The following is a 20,856-nucleotide window of genomic DNA, read 5'->3' on the forward strand; positions in this document are numbered from 1 at the left end:
GTGCCTGCTTCTTTGGAGACTATGCTCTGGTTGGTAACCCTGGACATCCACTGGATGTATACGGCAGTGGATGGCCATTGCCTTCTGCAGGATGGCTGACCAGGACACTCTGATTGGCTGCGGTCAGGTGTACTGCAATGGTTTACGGCTGAGAATCAACCTGTGTGATCATCCATATCTTCTGTGGCCCCATGAGGGACTTAAACCCAGGATTCTAGCCCAATGTTAGAGACATTATCCACTACAACACAAGACCTCCTCTAGATACTGTTAATTGTTTATAAAAAGAAAGACTTGCATTTTTGTAGCACCTTCACCTCAGGACATCCTATAGAACTTTGCATCCAATGAAATACTTTTGTTTTGAACATCGGTGTTTAATGTGAGAAAGCAGTGGAATGGCGTATTAGCATGCTCTCCCAAACAGCAAGATGTAAATGACAGGATAACTTTACAAGAGAATAAAGTACAAGTCAGGACATCGTAGAAACCACTCCGTACCTCTTTGGAATAGTGGCAATGGGATCTTTTACATCTACCTGAGAGGGTGAACAGTACTTTGGTTTAACATTGCATCCAGCACAGATGATAGTTTTCATTGGGCTCTCAGTTTTCCCCAGAGTGGGAGGAGCTCTTCATAGAATCCAATGGAATATACACACTGTAGCAGACCAACCAGTGCTCCATATCAGCCTCCTCCCTCCCTCCTTCATGTCACCCTAACAGAATATCAACTGTTCTCTTCAATAAGCAGGCTTTTTAAGTCTTATACAGATTAACACTTGTTTTAAAATAGCACAGGGATGCATTAGGCAAAATGCATTAACGTTGTGCTATCTGTGCACATGGATTGAACCGATCTGGGACTGGATTGTACCAAGTACTCAGACCTGGTGAAGGGAAGGTTACCAGCAGTGAATTATAATTGTGATTCTTTTATTAATGTATTTTGTTTTAAAGGAATGCATCCAATTAAAGGTTCCAAACCAAATCACTGCTGGTCAAAATCAGTACTATTTGGGTTTTTCTTTTCAAAGAATTCTATTGAGCATTTAAAATTTTTGCAAATTTCAACACAAATGGTCAAGGTTTCATGTCCAATGGGAGAGCTATGCTGTGTTATCATGAATATTTTACCCATAAACATCCCCATCTTCCCAGATAACAGTTCCTGGCTCCTTTTGATATTACAACTATTTGAACAGTTACCATTTATTTTATTCCTCTCCTCACTTGCTGCCACCTGCACATTGTACACTTTCTACAACACAATATTATTGTGTTACTCCATGAATAATATGTGATATTCTTTAAGAAACATACCCACTCCTGTCTCTATAAAATCCTATAAATAATACACTCCTGCTGATGTAAAATCCTGCATATATCACATTCCCACCTATTCAAAATCCTATATGTACTACACTTTCCACCTTTGCATAATCTGTATATGACAGTTAGTTCAGCATTATCTTGTAGATAATCCAAACTATGTACATGAAATGCAGGAAAATTGTTTTGAACCATGTTTATTGTGGCTATTGGTGTTTAATTTCATTGTCGCGTGTATAGTACATGGGAATTCTGTGCTTGCAAGGTCAGTAGCTTCACTGTAAGAGAATGTTCACAAGCATAAAAGCCTCACAGTTTCTGGCAGAGTAAACAGAGTAAAACTGAATCCCTGCGGGGACAAGGCTGTTTTTTCATGTTCACATTGCTGAAGCATGTGAATTGATAGTAAAGCGAAGCAGATGTGCACTTGGGGCGGTTGTTATGGCCATTATTAAAGAACGTCAACTGGAAAACATTATTTAGAAATAATTACAGTCTAAAAAAAAAGACAACGTGTAAACCTAGGTGTTGCTGATACTGACTCTGCTGACTGGATCAGGAGATTTATTGTGCTACACTTGTCCGTTAATACATCAGGAATGCAAACTGGAATTTCCTCTCATCGGAATAGCAGCAAGCGTGTGAAGCAGCTTCCTGTTGTTCGGTTTCTGAGTCTCTGGTTTTTTTTGCAGGATGCCTTGGGGGAACAGCCCCTGTGTTTGTTCTACCAGAGTGCTGGAATGTTTCCCTGAACTGCCATGCAGCACGGTCTGAGTTTCATCTCTGACTGAGGGGAAACTGGGCAGGGGCTGTACAGATACAGCCATTTAGCCCAACAGGTCCATGTGCCAGAGTCTAGATCAGAGTGGTGCTGGAAATGCACAGCAGGTCAGGCAGCATCTGAGGAGCAGAAAAATCGATGTTTTGGGCAAAAGCCCTTCATCAGGAATGGAGAAACCACTGCTCACTTCCCTACAGCTAAATCTCCAACGTAACATTTTGATTCTTTCTCCCTTTGGCCAGTTGCTGATACTGACTCTGTGACTCTAAGTTGCACTTCCTAAGCACTCTCTGATAGAGACATTTCTCCTCCATTTCCTGTTGGATTGATTATTATTGATAATCTCTAGTTCCAAGATGATGATTGTGAAGGAGGAACATCTTCCCTTTATCGACCTGGTTGAACCTCTTTATAATTTTTAACAGTCAGGTTACATCCTCCCCATTACTGTTCAGCCTGCTCAGTCTTTTCTGAGGGGTAGAACTTCACAGTTTGTGTATCTACAAGTCTGCTACACCCCATTTCCAGATAAACAGAAGACCTAAAAATTATGACGATTAAGCAGTACAAAATCACCAGCAGTTTCAAGCCAGCATAAAATATACCAGTAGTTTGCTCTCCAGAAACAGTATTCGATGGTAACCACAGCTCCTGTGGTCAGTGTTTATTCGTCAATCAACATCACTAAAACAGATTATCTGGTGTTTATCATATTGCAATTGTGGGAGCTTGCTGTGTGTCTCAAATTACCACAGTGACTACACTTTGTGACTATATAGCACTTTGGAATGTCCTAAGGTCATGAAAGGTGTTCGGTAAATGCAAACTTGACTATTTTCCTTTCGTTCAGAAGCTTTGTTCTTATTTTCTACTGCACCTGCTTATTCCTGACTTTTTCTGTTAGTTCCTACAGTCATCCCTCATTTCCCCCATTGGTCCTCCAGATCCTCCACTCTTCTCCAGCTTCTCTCATTGGTCCTCCAGATCCTCCACTCTTCTCCAGCTTCTCTCATTGGTCCTCCAGATCCTCCACTCGTCTCCAGCTTCTCTCATTGGTCCTCCAGATCCTCCACTCGTCTCCAGCTTCTCTCATTGGTCCCCCATATCCTCCACTCGTCTCCAGCTTCTCTCATTGGTCCCTGGCATTTCCCACAAGTTCCCAGCTGCTCTCATTGGTCCCCACCATCTCCCATCGGTTCCTGGCTTCTCCCATTGGTCCTCGGCTTCTCCCATTGGTCCCTATCCTCTTCCACTGGTTCATGACTTCTCTCACTGGTCCTTAGCTTCTCTCGTTGATCCTTGGCTTCTCTCCTTGGGGCTCAGATTTCTCCTGTTTCTCCTGTCTTTTCCCAGGGTCCCTATCTTCTGTTCGTTCTTGATTCCTCCTATTAGTTCTCCATTTTTCCCATTGACCCTTGGTTTCAGGAGCTCAACGTATTTGACACTCGCTTCTTCCTGATGGATTAACTTCATTGATCACTATCTCTTGGGCCTGGGCAGCTGTGTGTATATTTAAAATCATTGATCAATACCACAGAGGAGGAGGCAGTTTGGTCTATTGTGTGTGTGTGTTTGCTCTTTATTAGGGCTAGTCAACGAATCCCATTCCTCCTTAATCTAATTCTTTTCTGAATGTTACAATTGAGATGCTTTCATCATCCTTTTAGGCACCCGCATCCCAGATCATAATTCACTGCGTTAAAAATTGTTTCCTCATGTTGTCTCTCCCTCTTTTGCCAAACACCTTGAATCTGTGTTCCTGCTTCCTGACCTTCCGGCCAATGGAAACAGCTTCTCATGTACATTCTCAAAGCCATTCATGATTGGAATACCTCAATCAAATCTCCTTGTAATCTTGAGCAACAATGTTTCTGTGGGATCACAAGAGGGTATGGAGGGGGGAGCAGATATACCCCCCACAGGGACAGATCCTGTCCTTGAAGAAACAGCAAGAGTCAAAAGGAAGAGACCCTGCCATTGGACCAACTGGAGCAGTTACTCTAACCTCAGTCTCAGGACCACTGTGCAGCAGGCCTGAGTAGCAGCTGTTCATCTAGGCAAGTCCTGAGAGCACATTGGGAGCCAGCTCTGAGGGTTAGCCACGGTGGAGGAGAGCAGGGTAACTGCTTATCCAATAACGGAGTTAGCAAGAATGAAAGAGGAGTCCTTGAAAATCAGAAGGTAGCCCCAGAAATCAAAAAGGAAACCTGAGGAGAGTCTCATGAAGAGTCCTTGGGAAAGAAGAAATATTTGGATCCCTGTGTGGAGCGCTCATGTTGAAATGACAGAACCCACAATGATCCAAGTCCAGCAGATGACCTTTGTAACCATCACCTCTCTTCAGTGTTTAGGGCTAGATGTTGACATTGTGCAGCCTGTTTTACATTTCTGCCCAGTTTATTGTCTCTAAAGACAAGGCGATGGGCAAAAAGCATTAGTCCTACATAGGGTTAGGGTTACCCCTAACCAGGGCTAATTAAATACTTGCAAACAGCTAACAAGTATAAACAACCAGGTGGTCACATTCAGTTCTGTGAGCTTTTACAAACTGCAGGCTGCTTACTGTCAACAATTGAACAAAGCAGAAATCTTATCCCACCATCGCTTGACAAATGGGTAATAGGAAAATTGTGAAATATCAATAAGGACGGTTTCACTGGGAAGGACAACATTTATTTCCCAACCCTGACTGCCTTTGAACTGAATATTTCACGTAAAGAGATATCACTGTAGAGTTGGTGTAACATGTAGGCCAGACCAGGTAAGAAAGGCAGATTTCCTTCCTGAGAGAATATGAGTGAACCAGGTGGGTTTTTTAATGAGAGTAGTTTCATGGTCATTTATTACTGAGATTAGCTGTCAGTTTTATATTTATTAATTGAAGTTAAATTGCACCAGCTGTGAAGGTGGGATTTGATCTAGTGTGCTCAAATTATTAGCCTAGGTCCCTGGGCCAGTGACATTCAAATGATGCCACCATGCTTTTCCTGCATCCACCCTGTTCAGCCCTGTAAGAACTTTGGAAACTTTTCATTCATGTAAACTCTAGAAGATGCTGAAAGATCTGAGATACGAGGAAGATTGTAGGTTGGCTTGTTAGCCTTGGAGCAGCAACGGTTGCGAAGTGACTTATAGAAGTGTACAAAGGGCATAGATAATGAGAATAGGAAGGCTCTGTTTTCTTTGGTAGAGTGGTCATTAAACAAGGGACAAAGCCTTCTAATTCTCATCTTAAATCTAAGAGGAGAGGTGGCAAGAATGTCATTCACTCTGAGGTGGGCAGGAGTCTGGAACTCACTGCCTGAAAAGATGACTGCGTCAGAAATTTGTGTAACATTTAAGTAGTATTTAAGTATTCACTTGTGTTGCCACAGCCTCCAGAGCTATGGGCCATTAGCTGGAAAATGGGATTAGACTAATCAGATCTTTGTAGACCAGCACAGACAGAATGGAGCAGGTCCAATCTCCTACAACAAACCCACCATTCCAGGAACCAGTCCAGGCAGCCTCGTTGTTCACCCTCTGGATCATTTATTGAGTAAGGAGACCAAAACTTTGCACGTTACTTCAACTGTGTTTCACTGAGATTCTATACAACTGCAGCAAGACTTCTTTACTTGTGTACTCAAATCCTCTTGCAATTATGACCAATACATTAATTTCCTCCCCAATTGTACTGCAGCTGCATATCAGCATTCAATAACTTATGGACAAGGACACCCTTGTTAGCAGCTGCCACCACCCATAGGGGCTGTTTAAAAACACCACAGTTTTCATGTTCTTCCAGTAAACTCGCAGCATCCATATTCCTGAACCTCAGACAACCCAGTCAGAAATAGGCCATTTAGAACAATTTGTCTTTAATTCAGTCTGTTCCTGAAACCACATTATAACTAAGTTCCTGTCCTAACCAGAAAATATTCATGGGAGTTGGAGAGGGAGAAACTGCCCGTGATTGTTATTAAAGTGAATCTCGAATACTTAATTTAAAAGGAAAACTGCTGCATAGAAGGCCGCTGCTCATTAATGAGGGAACTATAGCTAATTGCTCCATCCATCACCGCTCGCCCTAAGGTTACAACTGATCAGAAGCTGCTTCACCAGAACAACTGGCTGCCAATTTATCACTTTTACTGTCCAGCCAAGCTATCAACTTGGTGGCGGACTCTTCAAACCGTGTGGTTTTTTAATTGAGGATACACTTTATTAATTTCACTGCCCTGTTCCAGTTGGGCCCTGGTCTCCGGTGCCCTGTTCCAGCTGGGCCCTGGTCTCAGGTGCCCTGTTCCAGCTGGGCCCTGGTCGCCGGTGCCCTGTTCCAGTTGGGCCCTGGTCTCCGGTGCCCTTTACCAGTTGGGCCCTGGTCTCTGGTGCCCTGTTCCAGTTGGGCCCTGGTCTCCGGTGCCCTGTTCCAGTTGGGTACTGGTCTCCGGTGCCCTTTACCAGTTAGGCCCTGGTCTCCGGTGCCCTGTTCCAGTTGGGCCCTGGTCTCCGGTGCCCTGTTCCAGTTGGGCCCTGGTCTCCGGTGCACTGTTCCAGTTGGGACCTGGTCTCCGGTGCCCTGTTCCAGCTGGGACCTGGTCTCCAGTGCCTTTTTCCTGCTGGGCCCTGGTCTCTGGTGCCCTGTTCCAGCTGGGCCCTGGTCTCTGGTGCCCTGTTCCAGCTGGGCCCTAGTCTCCGGTGCCCTGTTCCAGTTGGGACCTGGTCTCCAGTGCCTTTTTCCAGCTGGGCTCTGGTCTCCGGTGCCCTGTTCCAGTTGGGTACTGGTCTCCGGTGCCCTTTTCCAGTTGGACCCTGATTTCTGGTGCCCTGTTCCAGCTGGGCGCTGGTCTCCGGTGCCCTGTTCCAGCTGGTCCCTGGTTTCCGATGCCCTTTTCTAGCAGAGCCCCAGTCTCCAGTGCCCTTTTCCAGCTGGGGCCTGGTCTCCAGTGCCCTTTTCCAGTTGGGCCCTGGTCTCCAGTGCCCTTTTACAGTTGGGCCCTGGTCTCCAGTGCCCTTTTCCAACTGGGCTCTGGTCTCCGGTGCCTTGTTCCAGTTGGGCTCTGGTCTCTGGTGCCCTGTTCTAGCTGGGCCCTGGTCTCCAGTGCCCTGTTCCAGTTGGGCCCTGGTCTCCGGTGCCCTGTTCCAGTTGGGTACTGGTCTCCGGTGCCCTGTTCCAGTTGGGCCCTGATCTCTGGTGCCCTGTTCCAGCTGGGCGCTGGTCTCCGGTGCCCTGTTCCAGCTGGTCCCTGGTTTCCGATGCCCTTTTCTAGCAGAGCCCCAGTCTCCTGTGCCCTTTTCCAGCTGGGCCCTGGTCTCCAGTGCCCTGTTCCAGCTGAGGCCTGGTCTCCAGTGTCCTTTTCCAACTGGGCCCTGGTCTCTGGTGCCCTGTTCCAACTGGGCCCTGGTCTCCAGTGTCCTTTTCCAACTGGGCCCTGGTCTCCAGTGCCCTGTTCCAGCTGGGCCCTGGTCTCCGGTGCCCTGTTCCAGCTGGGCCCTGGTCTCCGGTGCACTGTTCCAGTTGGGCCCTGGTCTCCGGTGCCCTTTTCCAGTTGGGCCCTGGTCTCCGGTGCACTGTTCCAGCTGGGCCCTGGTCTCCAGTGCCCTGTTCCAGTTGGGCCCTGGTCTCCAGTGCCCTGTTCCAGCTGGGCCCTGGTCTCCAGTGCCCTGTTCCAGCTGGGCCCTGGTCTCCAATGCCCTGTTCCAACTGGGCCCTGGTCTTCAGTGCACTGTTCCAGTTGGGCGCTGGTCTCCGGTGCACTGTTCCAGCTGGGCCCTGGTCTCCGGTGCCCTTTTCCAGTTGGGTCCTGGTCTCCAGTGCCCTGTTCCAGTTGGGTCCTGGTTTCCAGTGCCCTGTTCCAGCTGGACCCTGGTCTCTGGTGCCCTGTTCCAGCTGGGCCCTGGTCTCCAATGCCCTTTTCCAGCTGGGCGCTGGTCTCCAATGCCCTGTTCCAGCTGGGCGCTGGTCTCCAGTGCCCTGTTCCAGCTGGACCCTGGTCTCTGGTGCCCTGATCCAGTTGGGTCCTGGTTTCCAGTGCCCTGTTCCAGCTGGACCCTGGTCTCTGGTGCCCTGTTCCAGTTGGGTCCTGGTTTCCAGTGCCCTGTTCCAGCTGGACCCTGGTCTCTGGTGCCCTGTTCCAGCTGGGCCCTGGTCTCCAATGCCCTTTTCCAGCTGGGCGCTGGTCTCCAATGCCCTGTTCCAGCTGGACCCTGGTCTCCGGTGCCCTGTTCCAGTTGGGTCCTGGTTTCCAGTGCCCTGTTCCAGCTGGGCCCTGGTCTCTGGTGCCCTGTTCCAGCTGGGCCCTGGTCTCCAATGCCCTGTTCCAGCTGGGCGCTGGTCTCCAATGCCCTGTTCCAGCTGGACTGCTGGCCTCCTGTGCTGTTTTACAGCCTAAATCCAGGAGAAGTGTAAGAATTCAGTCTATCCCTTGGTCTCATCCCCTATATAGCTGCAAAGGAAGCTGCCAACAGGAACATAGACTATTGTAGTCTGTCCACACTACTGTATCTACATAGAAAGGTTATTATCAGATGCGTTCCTACATGAAATGCATTCAGAAGTAACTGTTCTTGAACATGAATGAACCTGAGGTGTGAAGTAACTGTACAGAAACCGGTATCCCCCATCACCAAATCACCCTTTATTTACACATGAACAGTCCCTAGGTTTTAGTACTGTCTTCTCTGAGTCAGCCCTCAGAGTGTCAGTATCTCTGACACTCTCTATTTTATATGTCAGCCAGGGCTCCCTGATTCAATCAGATTAACCGCCCCAGTCAGGGAACCCATATTCTATGGGATCCAACTGGTTGACCTCATTACAGTGCCTACAATATGTGTCTCACCTCCACTGCTAGAGGTGATGGAGCTTTGAGAAACACCTGGAAAGTGATGTATCATTAAGGGATGATTGCTTTGAGGGGTTTTTGCAGTGAAGAGAATTATCGGTATAGCTTACTCAGATATACTCATTGAGTTACAACTCCTCCCTGTCATATCAAAGCCTTGTAGATCGTTTTAAATAACCTTCAAAGATCTGGATGTAGGTTGACTCGCTGACTTCGAGGTTTCTTCTTCATGAGAATGAACCTTCCAGCTCAGTGAGCAAACCTACATCCAGAACTCCAACCTGAGCTACATATCTTCTCCAAACTCGCTAACCGTCGAAAATGTTTATACGCACCTTTGGAGCAGATGGGACTGTAACCCTGGCCTTTTGACTCAGAGGTGGGGTCACTGCCGCTGTGCTATAAGGGCCTTTATCAAAGCCTTGGACAATTGAAGCAAGGCTTCTTTCCTCTTGTATTCTCAACCCATTAGAATGATGGCAGCCATACCATGTTCTCTAAATCTTGCTGTAACTACACATTAACTTATTATATTTCTTCATTTTGACGACACTCCAATCCCTCTGAACACCAATGTTTAGCAATACTTAGCATTTAAAAAGTTATTGATTCTTTCTATCTACCTACCAAGGTGAATGACCTCACATTTCCACATATTATATCCTATCTACCAACCTGGAGCCCAATCATTTCTCCAATCTATCTGCCTTCACTAACTGCTTGTATTCCCTCACAGCTTACATTTTTATCTGGCATCATACAGCCAACTTGAATACCTTACACCCGATCCCATCATCTGAGTCATTAATATATATTGTGGATAACTGAGGGTCCAGCACTGCACCCTGCTTCAAAATCCTTATCACAGACTGTCAGCTTGACAATGTATCATTTGGCCCAATTCTATGTTATCTACCCTTTCATCAATCCTACATAATATTTTCTGTGCACACACTCACACAAACGCATGTGGACACTGATGCTAACTAGGATATTAATGTTTTGTGATCATAAAAACCATGAAGCAAAGTTAGGCCATTCTGCCCGTTGAGTCTTCTCCACCATTCAATCATGGCTGACGTGTTTCAGTACCCCATTCTCCTGCCTTATCCCCATAAACCTTTGATCTCCTGACTAATCAAGAACCTATCTTTCCCTGTCTTAAATACATTCAATGACTTGGCCTCCACAGACTCCTGTGGCCTGGAGTTCCATGGATTAACCAGCATCCGGCTGAACAAATTCCTCCTTATCTCAGTTTGAAAGGGTCGTCCTTTCACTCTGAGAATCCAACTAGTGGAAACATCTTCACATCCACTCTATCCAGGCCTCTCCATGCTCTCCATCCAGGCCAATCCTGTGGAAGGCTTATGCCCGAAACGTTGATTCTCTTGCTTCTCAGATGTTGCCTGACCTGTTTGCTTTTCCAGTGCCACACTCTCAACTCTGACCTCCAGTATCTGCAGCCCTCACTTTCTCCTCTCCATACACTGAGATTCAATCAGATCCCCCTCAACATCCTTCTAAACTCTGAGGCCTCAGCCACTCCATATGACAATCTCTTCATCCCTGGGATCATGCCTGTAAATCTCCTCTGGATCCCCTCCAATGGCAGCCCATCTTTCCTTCAATACTGGACCCAATACTGCTCACAATATTCCAAATGCAGTCTGACTACAGCCTTATGTAGCTTCAGCAATACATTTCTGCTTTTGTTTTATAAACCTCTTGAAATAAAAGCTAGCATTTCATTTGCATTCCTAACTGCCAACTGACCCTGCAACTTAACCTTAAGGGTGTCATGAACTGGAACTCCTAGATCCCTAAGATTTCTGAAACATCCCCCCACTTGGGAAATAGTCTACACATCTATTCTTCCCACCAAAGTGCATAACCTCACACTTTCTCACATGTATCCATCTCGTACTTCTTTGTTCATTCACCTTTCCTGTCCCAGGTCTCCCTGCTTCCTCAACATGATCCCTCCACCCATCTCTCTGTCAACTGCAAACTTAGCAACAATGTCCTCAGTTCCTTCTTCCACATCATTAATATACCCCAAGGAAGCAGAAACAAACAGAGGGAAGGGTGAGGTGACCATGGCTGACAAGGAAAGTCAGGAACAGCACAAAAGCAAAAGATAAAGCATACACTGTGGTGGAGATGAATGGGAAACTATATGCTGACCCCTGTGGAACTCCACTAGTCACCAGCTGTCATGCTGAAAAAGACCCCTTTATGCGCACTCTCTGTCTTCCACCAGTCAGCTAAACCTTTATCCATACCAGTACCATGCCCCGAACACATGGGCTCTTATTATATTAAGCAGCCACTTGTGCAGCGCCCTGTCAAAGGCCTTCTGGAAATCCAAACAGATTACATCCACTCTGTTATCTAATTTGCTCATGACTTCCATAAAAAAATTCCACAGATTTGTCAGGCATGACATTCCCTTGATGAAGCCGTGCTGACTCTGCCCTATTGTACTATGAACTTCCAAGAACTCTGCAATCTCATCCTGAATAATTGGACTCGAACATCTTACCAAGTCGGCCCCATTACACATCAATCAGATCCAGAGCTGCCTGTTCCCGAGTGGGCTCCACCACAAGCTACTCCAAAATAACCATCTCGTAGGCAGTTGGCAAATTCCTTTTCTTGAGGTCCACTACCAACCTGATTTTCCTAGTCCTCCTGCATATTGAAGCCGCCCCCCCCACCCCTCCCCAGTCCCAGTGCCTTTCTTACACACCTTTTCCATCTCTTGATTTATTTTCTGCCCCACATCCTGACGACTACTAGGAGGCCTGTACACAACTCCCATCAGGGTTCTTGTAGCTCCTCAACCCTACCCACGTGGATTCTACACCTTACAACTCTATCTCACATCTTGCTGTTAGTTTAATTTCAATCCTTGCCAACAAGGCAACCTTGCCCCTTCTGCTCATCTGCCTGATCTTTCATTCGGAGACATATCCTGAGATATTTAGTTCTCAGCTCTGTGATACCTTGCAGACATGTCTCTGTGATACCCACAACATTGTACCTGCCAATTTCAATCTGCGCTACCAGTTCATTTACCTTGTTCAGTAATCAGCATCGACCATCCCCTTCTTGTAGTTGTGCCCTTATCTGCTGGGCCTGAGGTTAGATTCCTGACCCTTTCCATACTCTCTGTCCTATTTCTTCTTCTGCAAAGTTTATTCACCTCTATTAGCCCATTCCCCCACCTTTTACAGTTTTCATAATTTTCCATTTTCCACTCTCCAACTACTTAATTTAACGCCCTATCCATTGCCCTGGTTATGCAATTTGCCTGGACTCGGGTGGTAGCTTGGCTCAGGTGGACCCCACTCCCTCAGAGCAGTTCCCTCCTTCCTCAGTACTCATGCCAAAGTACCATGAATTCAAACCTCTTCCTTCCACACCAATCTTTGAACCACACAGTTACTTCTTTAATCTTGTTGACCCTCTTCCAATTTGCTTGTGGCTGAGGTCCTAATCCAGAGATTATTACCTTTTCGGTTTGGCTTTTTAAATTTAATCCCCAGTTGCTCATATTCTCTTAGAACATAGAACAGCGCAGCACAGTACAGGTCCTTCAGCCCCTAATGTTGTGCCGACATTTTATCCTACTCTAAGATCAAACTAACCTACATACCCTTCATTGTACTATCAGTGGTTAGCACTGCTGCCTCACAGCGCTAGGGACCAGAGTTCAATTCCGGTCTCAGGTGACTGTCTGTGTGGAGTTTGCACATTCTCCCCGTGTCTGCGTGGGTTTTCTCTGGGTGCTCCAGTTTCCTCCCACAATCCAAAACATGTGCAGGTTAGGGTGAAATGGCCATGCTAAATTGCCCATAGTGTTAGGTGCATGAGTCAGGGGTACATGTAGGGAAATGAGTCTAGGTGGGTTACTCTTTAGAGAGTCAGTGTGGACATGTTGGGCCAAAGGGCCTGTTTCCGCACTGTAGGGAATCTAATCTAATCTATGTCCCTAATGTCTCTGACTCTACTACCACAGCTGGCAGTGCATTCCACACACCCACCACTCTCTGTGTAATGAACCAACCTCTGACATCTCCCCTAAACCTTCCTCCAATTACCTTTAAATTATGCCCCCTTGTAATAGCCATTTCTGCCCTGGGAAGAAGTCTCTGGCTATTCACTCTATCTATGCCTCTCATCATCTTGTACACCTCCACTAAGTCACCTCTCATCCTTCTTCACTCCAATGAGAATAGCCCTAGCTCTCTCAACCTTTCTTCATTAGACACGTCCTCCAGATCAGGCAGCATCCTGGTAAATCTCCTCTGCACTCTTTCTAAAGCTTTCACATCCTTCCTATAATGAGGTGACCAGAACTGAACACAGTATTCTAAGTTTGGTCTAACCAGGGTTCTACAGAGCTGCAGCATAACCTCACAGCTCTTAAACTCAATCCCCCTGCCATACGTCTTCTTAACAACCCTATCAAACTGGGTGGCAACTTTGAGGGATATATGGATGTGGACCCCACGATCTCTCTGTTCCTCCACACTGCCGAGAATCCTGCCTTTAACCCTGCATTCTGTATTCAAATTTGATCTTCCAAAACGAATCACTTCACGCATTTCCAGGTTGAACTACATCTGCCATTTATCTGTCCAGTTCTGCATCCTGTCAATGTCCCGTTGAAATGTACAACAGCCCTCCACACTGTCCACCATTCCAATCTTAGTTACATTGACAAACTTGCCAACCTACCCTTCCGCTTCCTCATCCAAGTCATTTATAAAAATCTCAAAGAGCAGAGGTCCCAGAACAGATCCCTGCAGAACACCACAGGTCACCGAGCTCCAGGCTGAATACTTTCCATCTACCGTCACCCTCTGTCTTCTATGGGCCAGCCAGTTCTGCATACAGACAGCCAGATTTCCCTATATCCCATGCCTCCTTACTTTCTGAATGAGCCTATCATGGGGAACCTTAGCAAACGCCTTGCTAAAACCCATGTACACCACATCTACTCCTCTACCTTCATCAATGCATTTAGTCACGTCCTCAAATAATCTGTGTCCTCAAATAAGGCATGTGAGGCATGACCTGACCCTCACAAAGGCATGCTGACTATCTCTAATCAAACTATGGTTTTCCAACTAATCATAAATCCTCTCTCTCAGAATCCTCTCCAATAATTTTCCCACCGCAAACATAATACTGACTAGTCTATAATTCCTAGCATTATCCCTATTCCCTTTCTTGAACACGGGAATAACATTTGCCACCCTCCAATCATCTGGCACTACTCCAGAGGACAGTGAGAACGCAAAGATCATGGCTAAAAGCTTCCTGTAGGAACCGAGGGTATATCCTGTCTGGTCCAGGGGATTTATCTATCCTTATGATTTTTTAAAATTTTCAGCACATCCTCCTTCTTAACATCAACGTGTTCTCGCATATCAGTCTGTTTCACACAGTCCTCAGAAATGTCAAAGTCCCTCTCAGTAGTGAATACTAAAGCAAAGTATTCATTGAGGACCTCCCCGACATCCTTTCACTCCAGGCACAAGTTCCCTCCCCTTTCCCTAATCGGCCCTACCCTCACTCTGGCCATCCTCCTGTTCCTCACGTTAAGTGTAGAATGCCTTAGGATTTTCCTTAATCCACAGCTTTTCCTGCCCTCTTCTAGCTCTCCTAAGTCCATTCTTCAGGTTTTTCCTGGGCTGATCCTTCCTTCCTCAATCTGAAGTAAGCTTCCTTCTTCCTCTTGACTAGATGTTCCACATCCCTTAACACCCAAGGTTCCTTCATCCTACCATCCCGTCCTTGCCTCCGTGGGACAAACCTGTCCAGCACTATCAGCAAGTGCTTCCAAAACAACCACCACATTTCGGTCATGTGTTTCCCTGTGAACATCTGTTCCCAATTAAGGTGCCCATAGTTTCTGCCTAACGGCATTATAATTCCTCCTCCCCCAATTAAATACTTTCCCATACCGTTTGTTCCTGTCCTTCTTCATGAGTATAGTTAAGGTCAGGGAGCTGTGATCGCTCTCACTGAAATGCTTTCCCACCGAGAGATCTGACACCTGGCATGAAATCCAATGTGATCTCCCCTTTAGTCGGGCTATCTACATATTGAATCAGGAATCCTTCCTGGAGACAACTGACAAACACTGCTCCATCCAAACTATTTAAACTAAGGAGGTTCCAGTCAGTATTACAGAAGTTAAAGTTACCCGTGAGAACAACCCTGTTATTTCTCCACCTTTCCAAACTCTGCCTCCTAACCTGTTCCTCTGTGTCTCTGTTGCTATTGGGGAGCTCCATAGAAAACTCCCAATAAAGTGACTGCTCCTTTCCCATTTCTGACTTCCACCCACACTGACTCTGTAGACAAACCCTCCTGGATGACCTCCCTTTCCCTGATTAACAATGTCACTCTCCCACCTCTTTTACCTCCCCCTCTATTCCTTTTGAAACACCTAGACCCTGGAATATCCAGCAACCATTCCTGCCCCTGTGATATCCAAGTCTCCATACGGGCCACAACATCATAGTTCCAAGTACTGATCCATGCTCTAAGTTTATCACCCTATTCCTGATACTCCTTGCATTAAAATAAATATACTTTTTCCTATCACACTGACTGCAATGTTGCCCTACCAACAGTCTGTCCCTCCCACAGACTCTCTGCATGCTGTATCTAGCTGTTCACTAGCTACTCCATCCTCAGATGCGTAGCTCCAGTTCCCACACCCCTGCCAAACTATTTTAAACCCTCCCAAAGAGATGTAGCAAACCTCCCACCCAGGATATTGGTGACCTTCCAGTTTAGGTCCTTCTTGTACAGGTCCCACCTTGCCCAGAAGGTATCTTAGCAGAACCTCTTTCCTCTTTCTATCTACATTGGTATCTGTGTGGACCATGATAACTGGATCTTTCCCCTCCCACTCTGAAGTTCCTCTGCAGCCCAGATGAGATATCCTGAACCCGGGCACCAGGCAGGCAACACAGCCTTCGGATCTCATGATCCTGGCCACGGCGAAGTGTCCATTCCCCTGACTATAGTATATTGTCCTTAAGTATAACCATATCTCTACCTTCTCCTTACTCTTCAATGGCTCCCTGTACCACGGTGCTGTAGTCAGTTTGCTTCTCCTCTCTACAGCTCCCACTGTCATTCACACAGGGGACAAGAATCTCAAACCTGTCAGATAAGCTCAAGGACTGAGGCTCCTTCGGCAGTACCGCCTGGATCCCTCTACCAGCCTCACTTGTAGACACAAGCTCCTATCACTGACCACTGACGGTCACATCCTTCCAGAAGCAGAAATCCTTCCAGAAGCTGATTGATCATGAGACAGATTGGAAGTCTCTGTGTGTGGACATACCAATGCAGCAAGCAAGTATCTGCAAGCCTTTCTTGGACAGGGTTGGATTTTAAATCTGAGGGCTTTTGCAGTAAGACACCTAGTGTACAGTGTAGTTTTCTCATACACATCTAATGAAGGGTACAACAAGTAAAATCAAAATGCTGCAGATGCTCAAGTTCAGAAATGTACATGTGTGCGTGTCTTTCCGCCAGTGGCAGTGTGCATGTAGCTGTGTGAATTGGTCATGCCATTTGTGGATGAGAGAGAGAGCATGTGTATTTGTGTTCATATGCCAGTTATGGCAGTGTCAGTCAGTAAGTGGCCTGTGTTTATTTGTGTGTCACTAAGTGTGTCAGTCATGTGAGTGTGTGTATCCATTAGCTGTTCCTTTTTTAAGTCAGTGCTTGATCTGTTTATGTTTCACTCAATGGCTTTGTGTGCGTGAGTCAGTTGCTTTGTGTGTGCATCTGACATTCAGTCAGTGTCTGTCTGTATCTGAATGTTAGTCTTGTCAGTAATGTTAGATTGTGTGTCAGTCAGTGCCTATGTGTTGGTGTGCTTTTCAGGTCAGTGTGTGTCACATGTCATTGCCTGTTCGTGTGTCAGTTAGCATCAGCTTGTGTATCATTCTCTGCCAGTTTGTGTGTCTGTCTGTGTGTGTATCTGTCTGTCTGTGTGTGCGTGCACACGTGTCTGTGTGCACGTGTCTGTCTGTGTGTGTATCTGTTGTGTCTTAGTGTGCGTGTCAGTGTGTGTCTGTGTGCGTGTATGTCTGTGTGCGTGTGTGTCTGTCAGTGTGCATGTCTGTGTGTGTGCGTGACTGTGTGTGTGTGTGCGTGTATTGTGTGTGTGTCTGTGTCTGTGCGTGTGTGTCTGTGTGTGTGTGTGACTGTGTGTGTGCACATGTATCTGTGTATGTGTGTCTGCGTGTGTGCGTGTGTGTCTGTGTGTGTGCGCGTGTCTGTGTGTGTGGTGAGTGAGTGAGTACCTATTTGTGTGAGAGTCAGAGCGCCAATTCCATTTCAAATGCCACCAACTCTCTCATCCTTTCTGACCCTTTTTCACAGGAAGCGAAGAGTGCAGTGGAGGAGTGCCGTGCTCTGCGGAATCGAATCCAGCTGGCTGAAGCAGCCCATCGGCAGGCACAGGGCATGGAGATGGACTACGAGGAGGTGGTTCAGCTGCTGGAGGCTGAGATTACAGAGCTCAAAGCTCAACTGGCAGATCAGCAAGGGCAGACCAAGGCAAGGCACAGAGTCACCCCTTGTTACTGTAGCAACGCCATGGTCATCGGGCCATGATCTGGATATGTTTGTTTTTACCCATCCCTGCAAAGTAGGTCAGAGCCTGTCAGCGTATGACACGGCTGTCGAGAGGAATTCAAGCAAGAGACTCAATGTGACGGCTCTATCACTTGAGTGAGCTATTAACACAAGGGCAAGTGAGCTTTACAATAGTCTAACTGGTTCACTCCTAATTCAGCTTTCCAAACAACCACTAGTGAGTGAGCTTATTGTGTTTCTTTTCTCTCATTTAAAGGAGTGCCCAAGCCATTGTGAGCTCCGCTGGTGTGGAGCAAAGGGGCCTTTCGGGTCACGTGGGGTAGTTTACAATCCATGCTGTCTGTAAATTGTGAGAGCCATGGGAAGGAAAACAATCTCGTTTTCTTTATTCCTCTGTGGATGTCAGTGATGAGATCAGCATTTATTGCATGTTTAACCCCAGAAAATGTAGGAGTGCTGAGGCCATGTCCTTGAAGCACTGTTACCAGCTGAATGGTTCATTGGGCTTTTCAGAGGGTGGTGTGAGATAGGAGCAAACACTCCAGAGCAAGACCTGGCTTGAAGGTGGTGGTGGAGGGTTGTTTTTCAGTCCGGAGGCCTGTGACCAGTGGAGTGCCACAAGGATCGGTATTGGGTCCACTATTTTTCATCATTTATATAAATGATTTTAATGTGAACATAGGAGGTGTAATTCGTAAGTTTACAGATGACACCAAAATTAGAGGTGTAGTGGGCAGTGAAGAAGGTTACCTCAGATCACAACAGGATATGGACCAGATGGGCCAATGAGTTGACGAGTGGCAGATGGAGTTTAATTTAGTTAAATGCATTTTGGGAAAGCAAAACTTGGCTGGACCTATACACAAAGAGACTTTGGAGAGCAGGTTCATAGCTCCTTGAAAGTGGAGTCACAGGTAGATCGGATAGTGAAAAAGGCGTTTGGTATGCTTTCCTTTTTTGGACAGAGTATTGAGTTGGGAGGTCATGTTGCGGCTGTACAGGACGTTGGTTAGGCCACTATTGGAATATTGCGTGTAATTCTGGTCTCCCTGCTCTCGGAAGAATGTTGTGAAACTTGTAAGATTTCAGAAAAGATTTACAAGGAAGTTGCCAGGGTTAAAGGATTTGAGCTACAGGGAGAGGCTGAACAGGCTTGGGCTGTTTTCCCTGGAGCATCGGAGGCTGAGGGGTGACCTTATGGAGGTTTATAAAATTATGAGGGGCATGGATAGGATAAATAGACAAAGTCTCTTCCCTGGGGTGAGGGAGTCCAGAACTAGAGGGCATAGGTTTAGGGTGAGAGGAGAAAGATGTAAATGCGACCTAAGGGGCAATTTTGTCACACAGAGGGTGGTACGTGTATGGAATGAGCTGCCAGAGGAAGTGGTGGAGGCTGGTACAATTGCAACATTTAAAAGGTATCTGGATGGGTATATGAATAGGAAGGGTTTGGAGGGATATGGGCCGGGTGCTAGCAGGTGGGATTATATTGGGTTGGGTATATCTGGTTGGCATGGACAGGTTGGACCGAAGGGCCTGCTTCCATGCTGTACATCTCTATGATTCTATGATTCTAAGTAAAAATGACAGGCTTCCTTCCCTCAATGATATTCGTGAACCATAGAGGGTTTTAGCCATTAGATATTACTGACATCCACATTTCCAAAGCTTTCTAGGCAAAGCATTCAGCCCTACTATCGATATCATTCACAGTCTCTCAGCACAGACTTCAACATGTTGGAAGGGGCTGGGTGTACTTGCAGCCTGGGACCAGATATTGTGCCCCCCAAAATACCAAGAAGCACAGTAAGTGTGTGACATGAACCTCCAGGGTGGTTTATACAATCCACTGCTCTGTCTGAGATTTGCTCTCAGGATTAATGATTGGATAAACATCACCACACAACTAGCTCCCTCCTTCCACTTCTGACAGCTACAGTATGGTGAAATAGTCAGAGGTTGCTGGCAGGGCAGGCAGGTACAGGCAGTGGGCACCAGTTCTCCCTTGTTGTTCCACTGCAACAGTGGAAAGATGGTACTAAAGGCAAAATGATGTCACTGGGTTAGAGAGGCAGTAAACAGAGGCTGTTGCTGGAAAGAGATTCTGAATGGATTACATTGCTGTCACATCACATCACCTTACACTCCCTCACTCTCTCACTCTCTCATTCACTCACTCCCTCACTCAGTCATTCACTCATTCCTTCACTCTCTCATTCCCTCACACTCTCACCCACTCACTCATTCACTCCCTCACTTGTCTTAGCGTCTCTCGCCCGTGGGTGTTCAAAGTTTGTGAGAAGATTTGTAGCTCGGGTGCTCATTGTTGTGGTTCTGTTCGCCGAGCTGGGAGTTTTTCTTGCAAACGTTTCGTCCCCTTTCTAGGTGACATCTTTGGTGCTTGGGAGCCTCCTGTGAAGCGCTTCTGTGCTGAATGCCGGAGGAATCAGCACAGAAGCGCTTCGCAGGAGGCTCCCAAGCACTGAAGATGTCACCTAGAAAGGGGACAAAACGTTTGCAAGAAAAACTCCCAGCTCGGCGAACAGAACCACAGCAACAGTCCCTCACTCCTTCTCTCAATCCCTCACTCAGTCTTTCACTCACTTCCTCCCTCACTCCCTCCCCCACTCGCTCCCTCCCTCGCTCACTCACTCACTCACTCATTCACTCTGTGTGGGTTATTGGAGCCACAGCCTGGCCATGGGTTGGAGTGGTCAGAAACAGCACTTTCTAAAATCAGTTTAAACCATCACCATCAAGTAACAGGAGAAGGTGATTCTAACAGGTGCCTTTCCTGCAGGATGACACCCAGGATCTAAGAAAGCGGATTGCTGTTCTGGACTGCCAGTTACGGAAATCAGAGATTGCGAAGAAAACGTTTGAAGTTTCTACTGAAAAGCTGCTGCAGTTTGTGGAGGTACAGAATATATGCCAGACTGGGGACATACACCAGACCAGGGGATATATACCAGACCGGGCGATATACACCAGACTGGGGACATATACCAGACTGGGGACATATACCAGACCAGGGGATATACACCAGACCAGGGGATATACATCAGACCGGGATATACCAGACTGGGGATATATACCAGACCGGGGGATATACACCAGACTGGGGATATAAACCAGACCAGGGATATACACCAGACCAGAGGATATACGCCAGACCGGGGGCATACACCAGACCGGGGATATACACCAGACCAGGGATATACACCAGACCGGGGATATACACCAGACCAGAGGATATACGCCAGACCGGGGGATATA

At 46.8% G+C, this 20,856-nt stretch overlaps 1 protein-coding gene across 2 annotated transcripts in view; it reads left to right on the plus strand.

Moving 5' to 3' along the window:
* stxbp4 (syntaxin binding protein 4) overlaps positions 1-20,856 on the plus strand; it is a 271,436-nt gene that overhangs the window by 190,449 nt on the left and 60,131 nt on the right. For both annotated transcript variants that reach the window (XM_060844429.1, XM_060844430.1), the window contains 2 exons: positions 17,365-17,541; positions 20,381-20,497. In XM_060844429.1, coding sequence (XP_060700412.1) covers positions 17,365-17,541; positions 20,381-20,497 — 294 coding nt within the window. The remainder of the gene's footprint in view (positions 1-17,364; positions 17,542-20,380; positions 20,498-20,856) is intronic.

This window comes from Hemiscyllium ocellatum, chromosome 25 (genome assembly GCF_020745735.1).
Source record: "Hemiscyllium ocellatum isolate sHemOce1 chromosome 25, sHemOce1.pat.X.cur, whole genome shotgun sequence".
Taxonomy (NCBI): Eukaryota; Metazoa; Chordata; class Chondrichthyes; order Orectolobiformes; family Hemiscylliidae; genus Hemiscyllium; species Hemiscyllium ocellatum.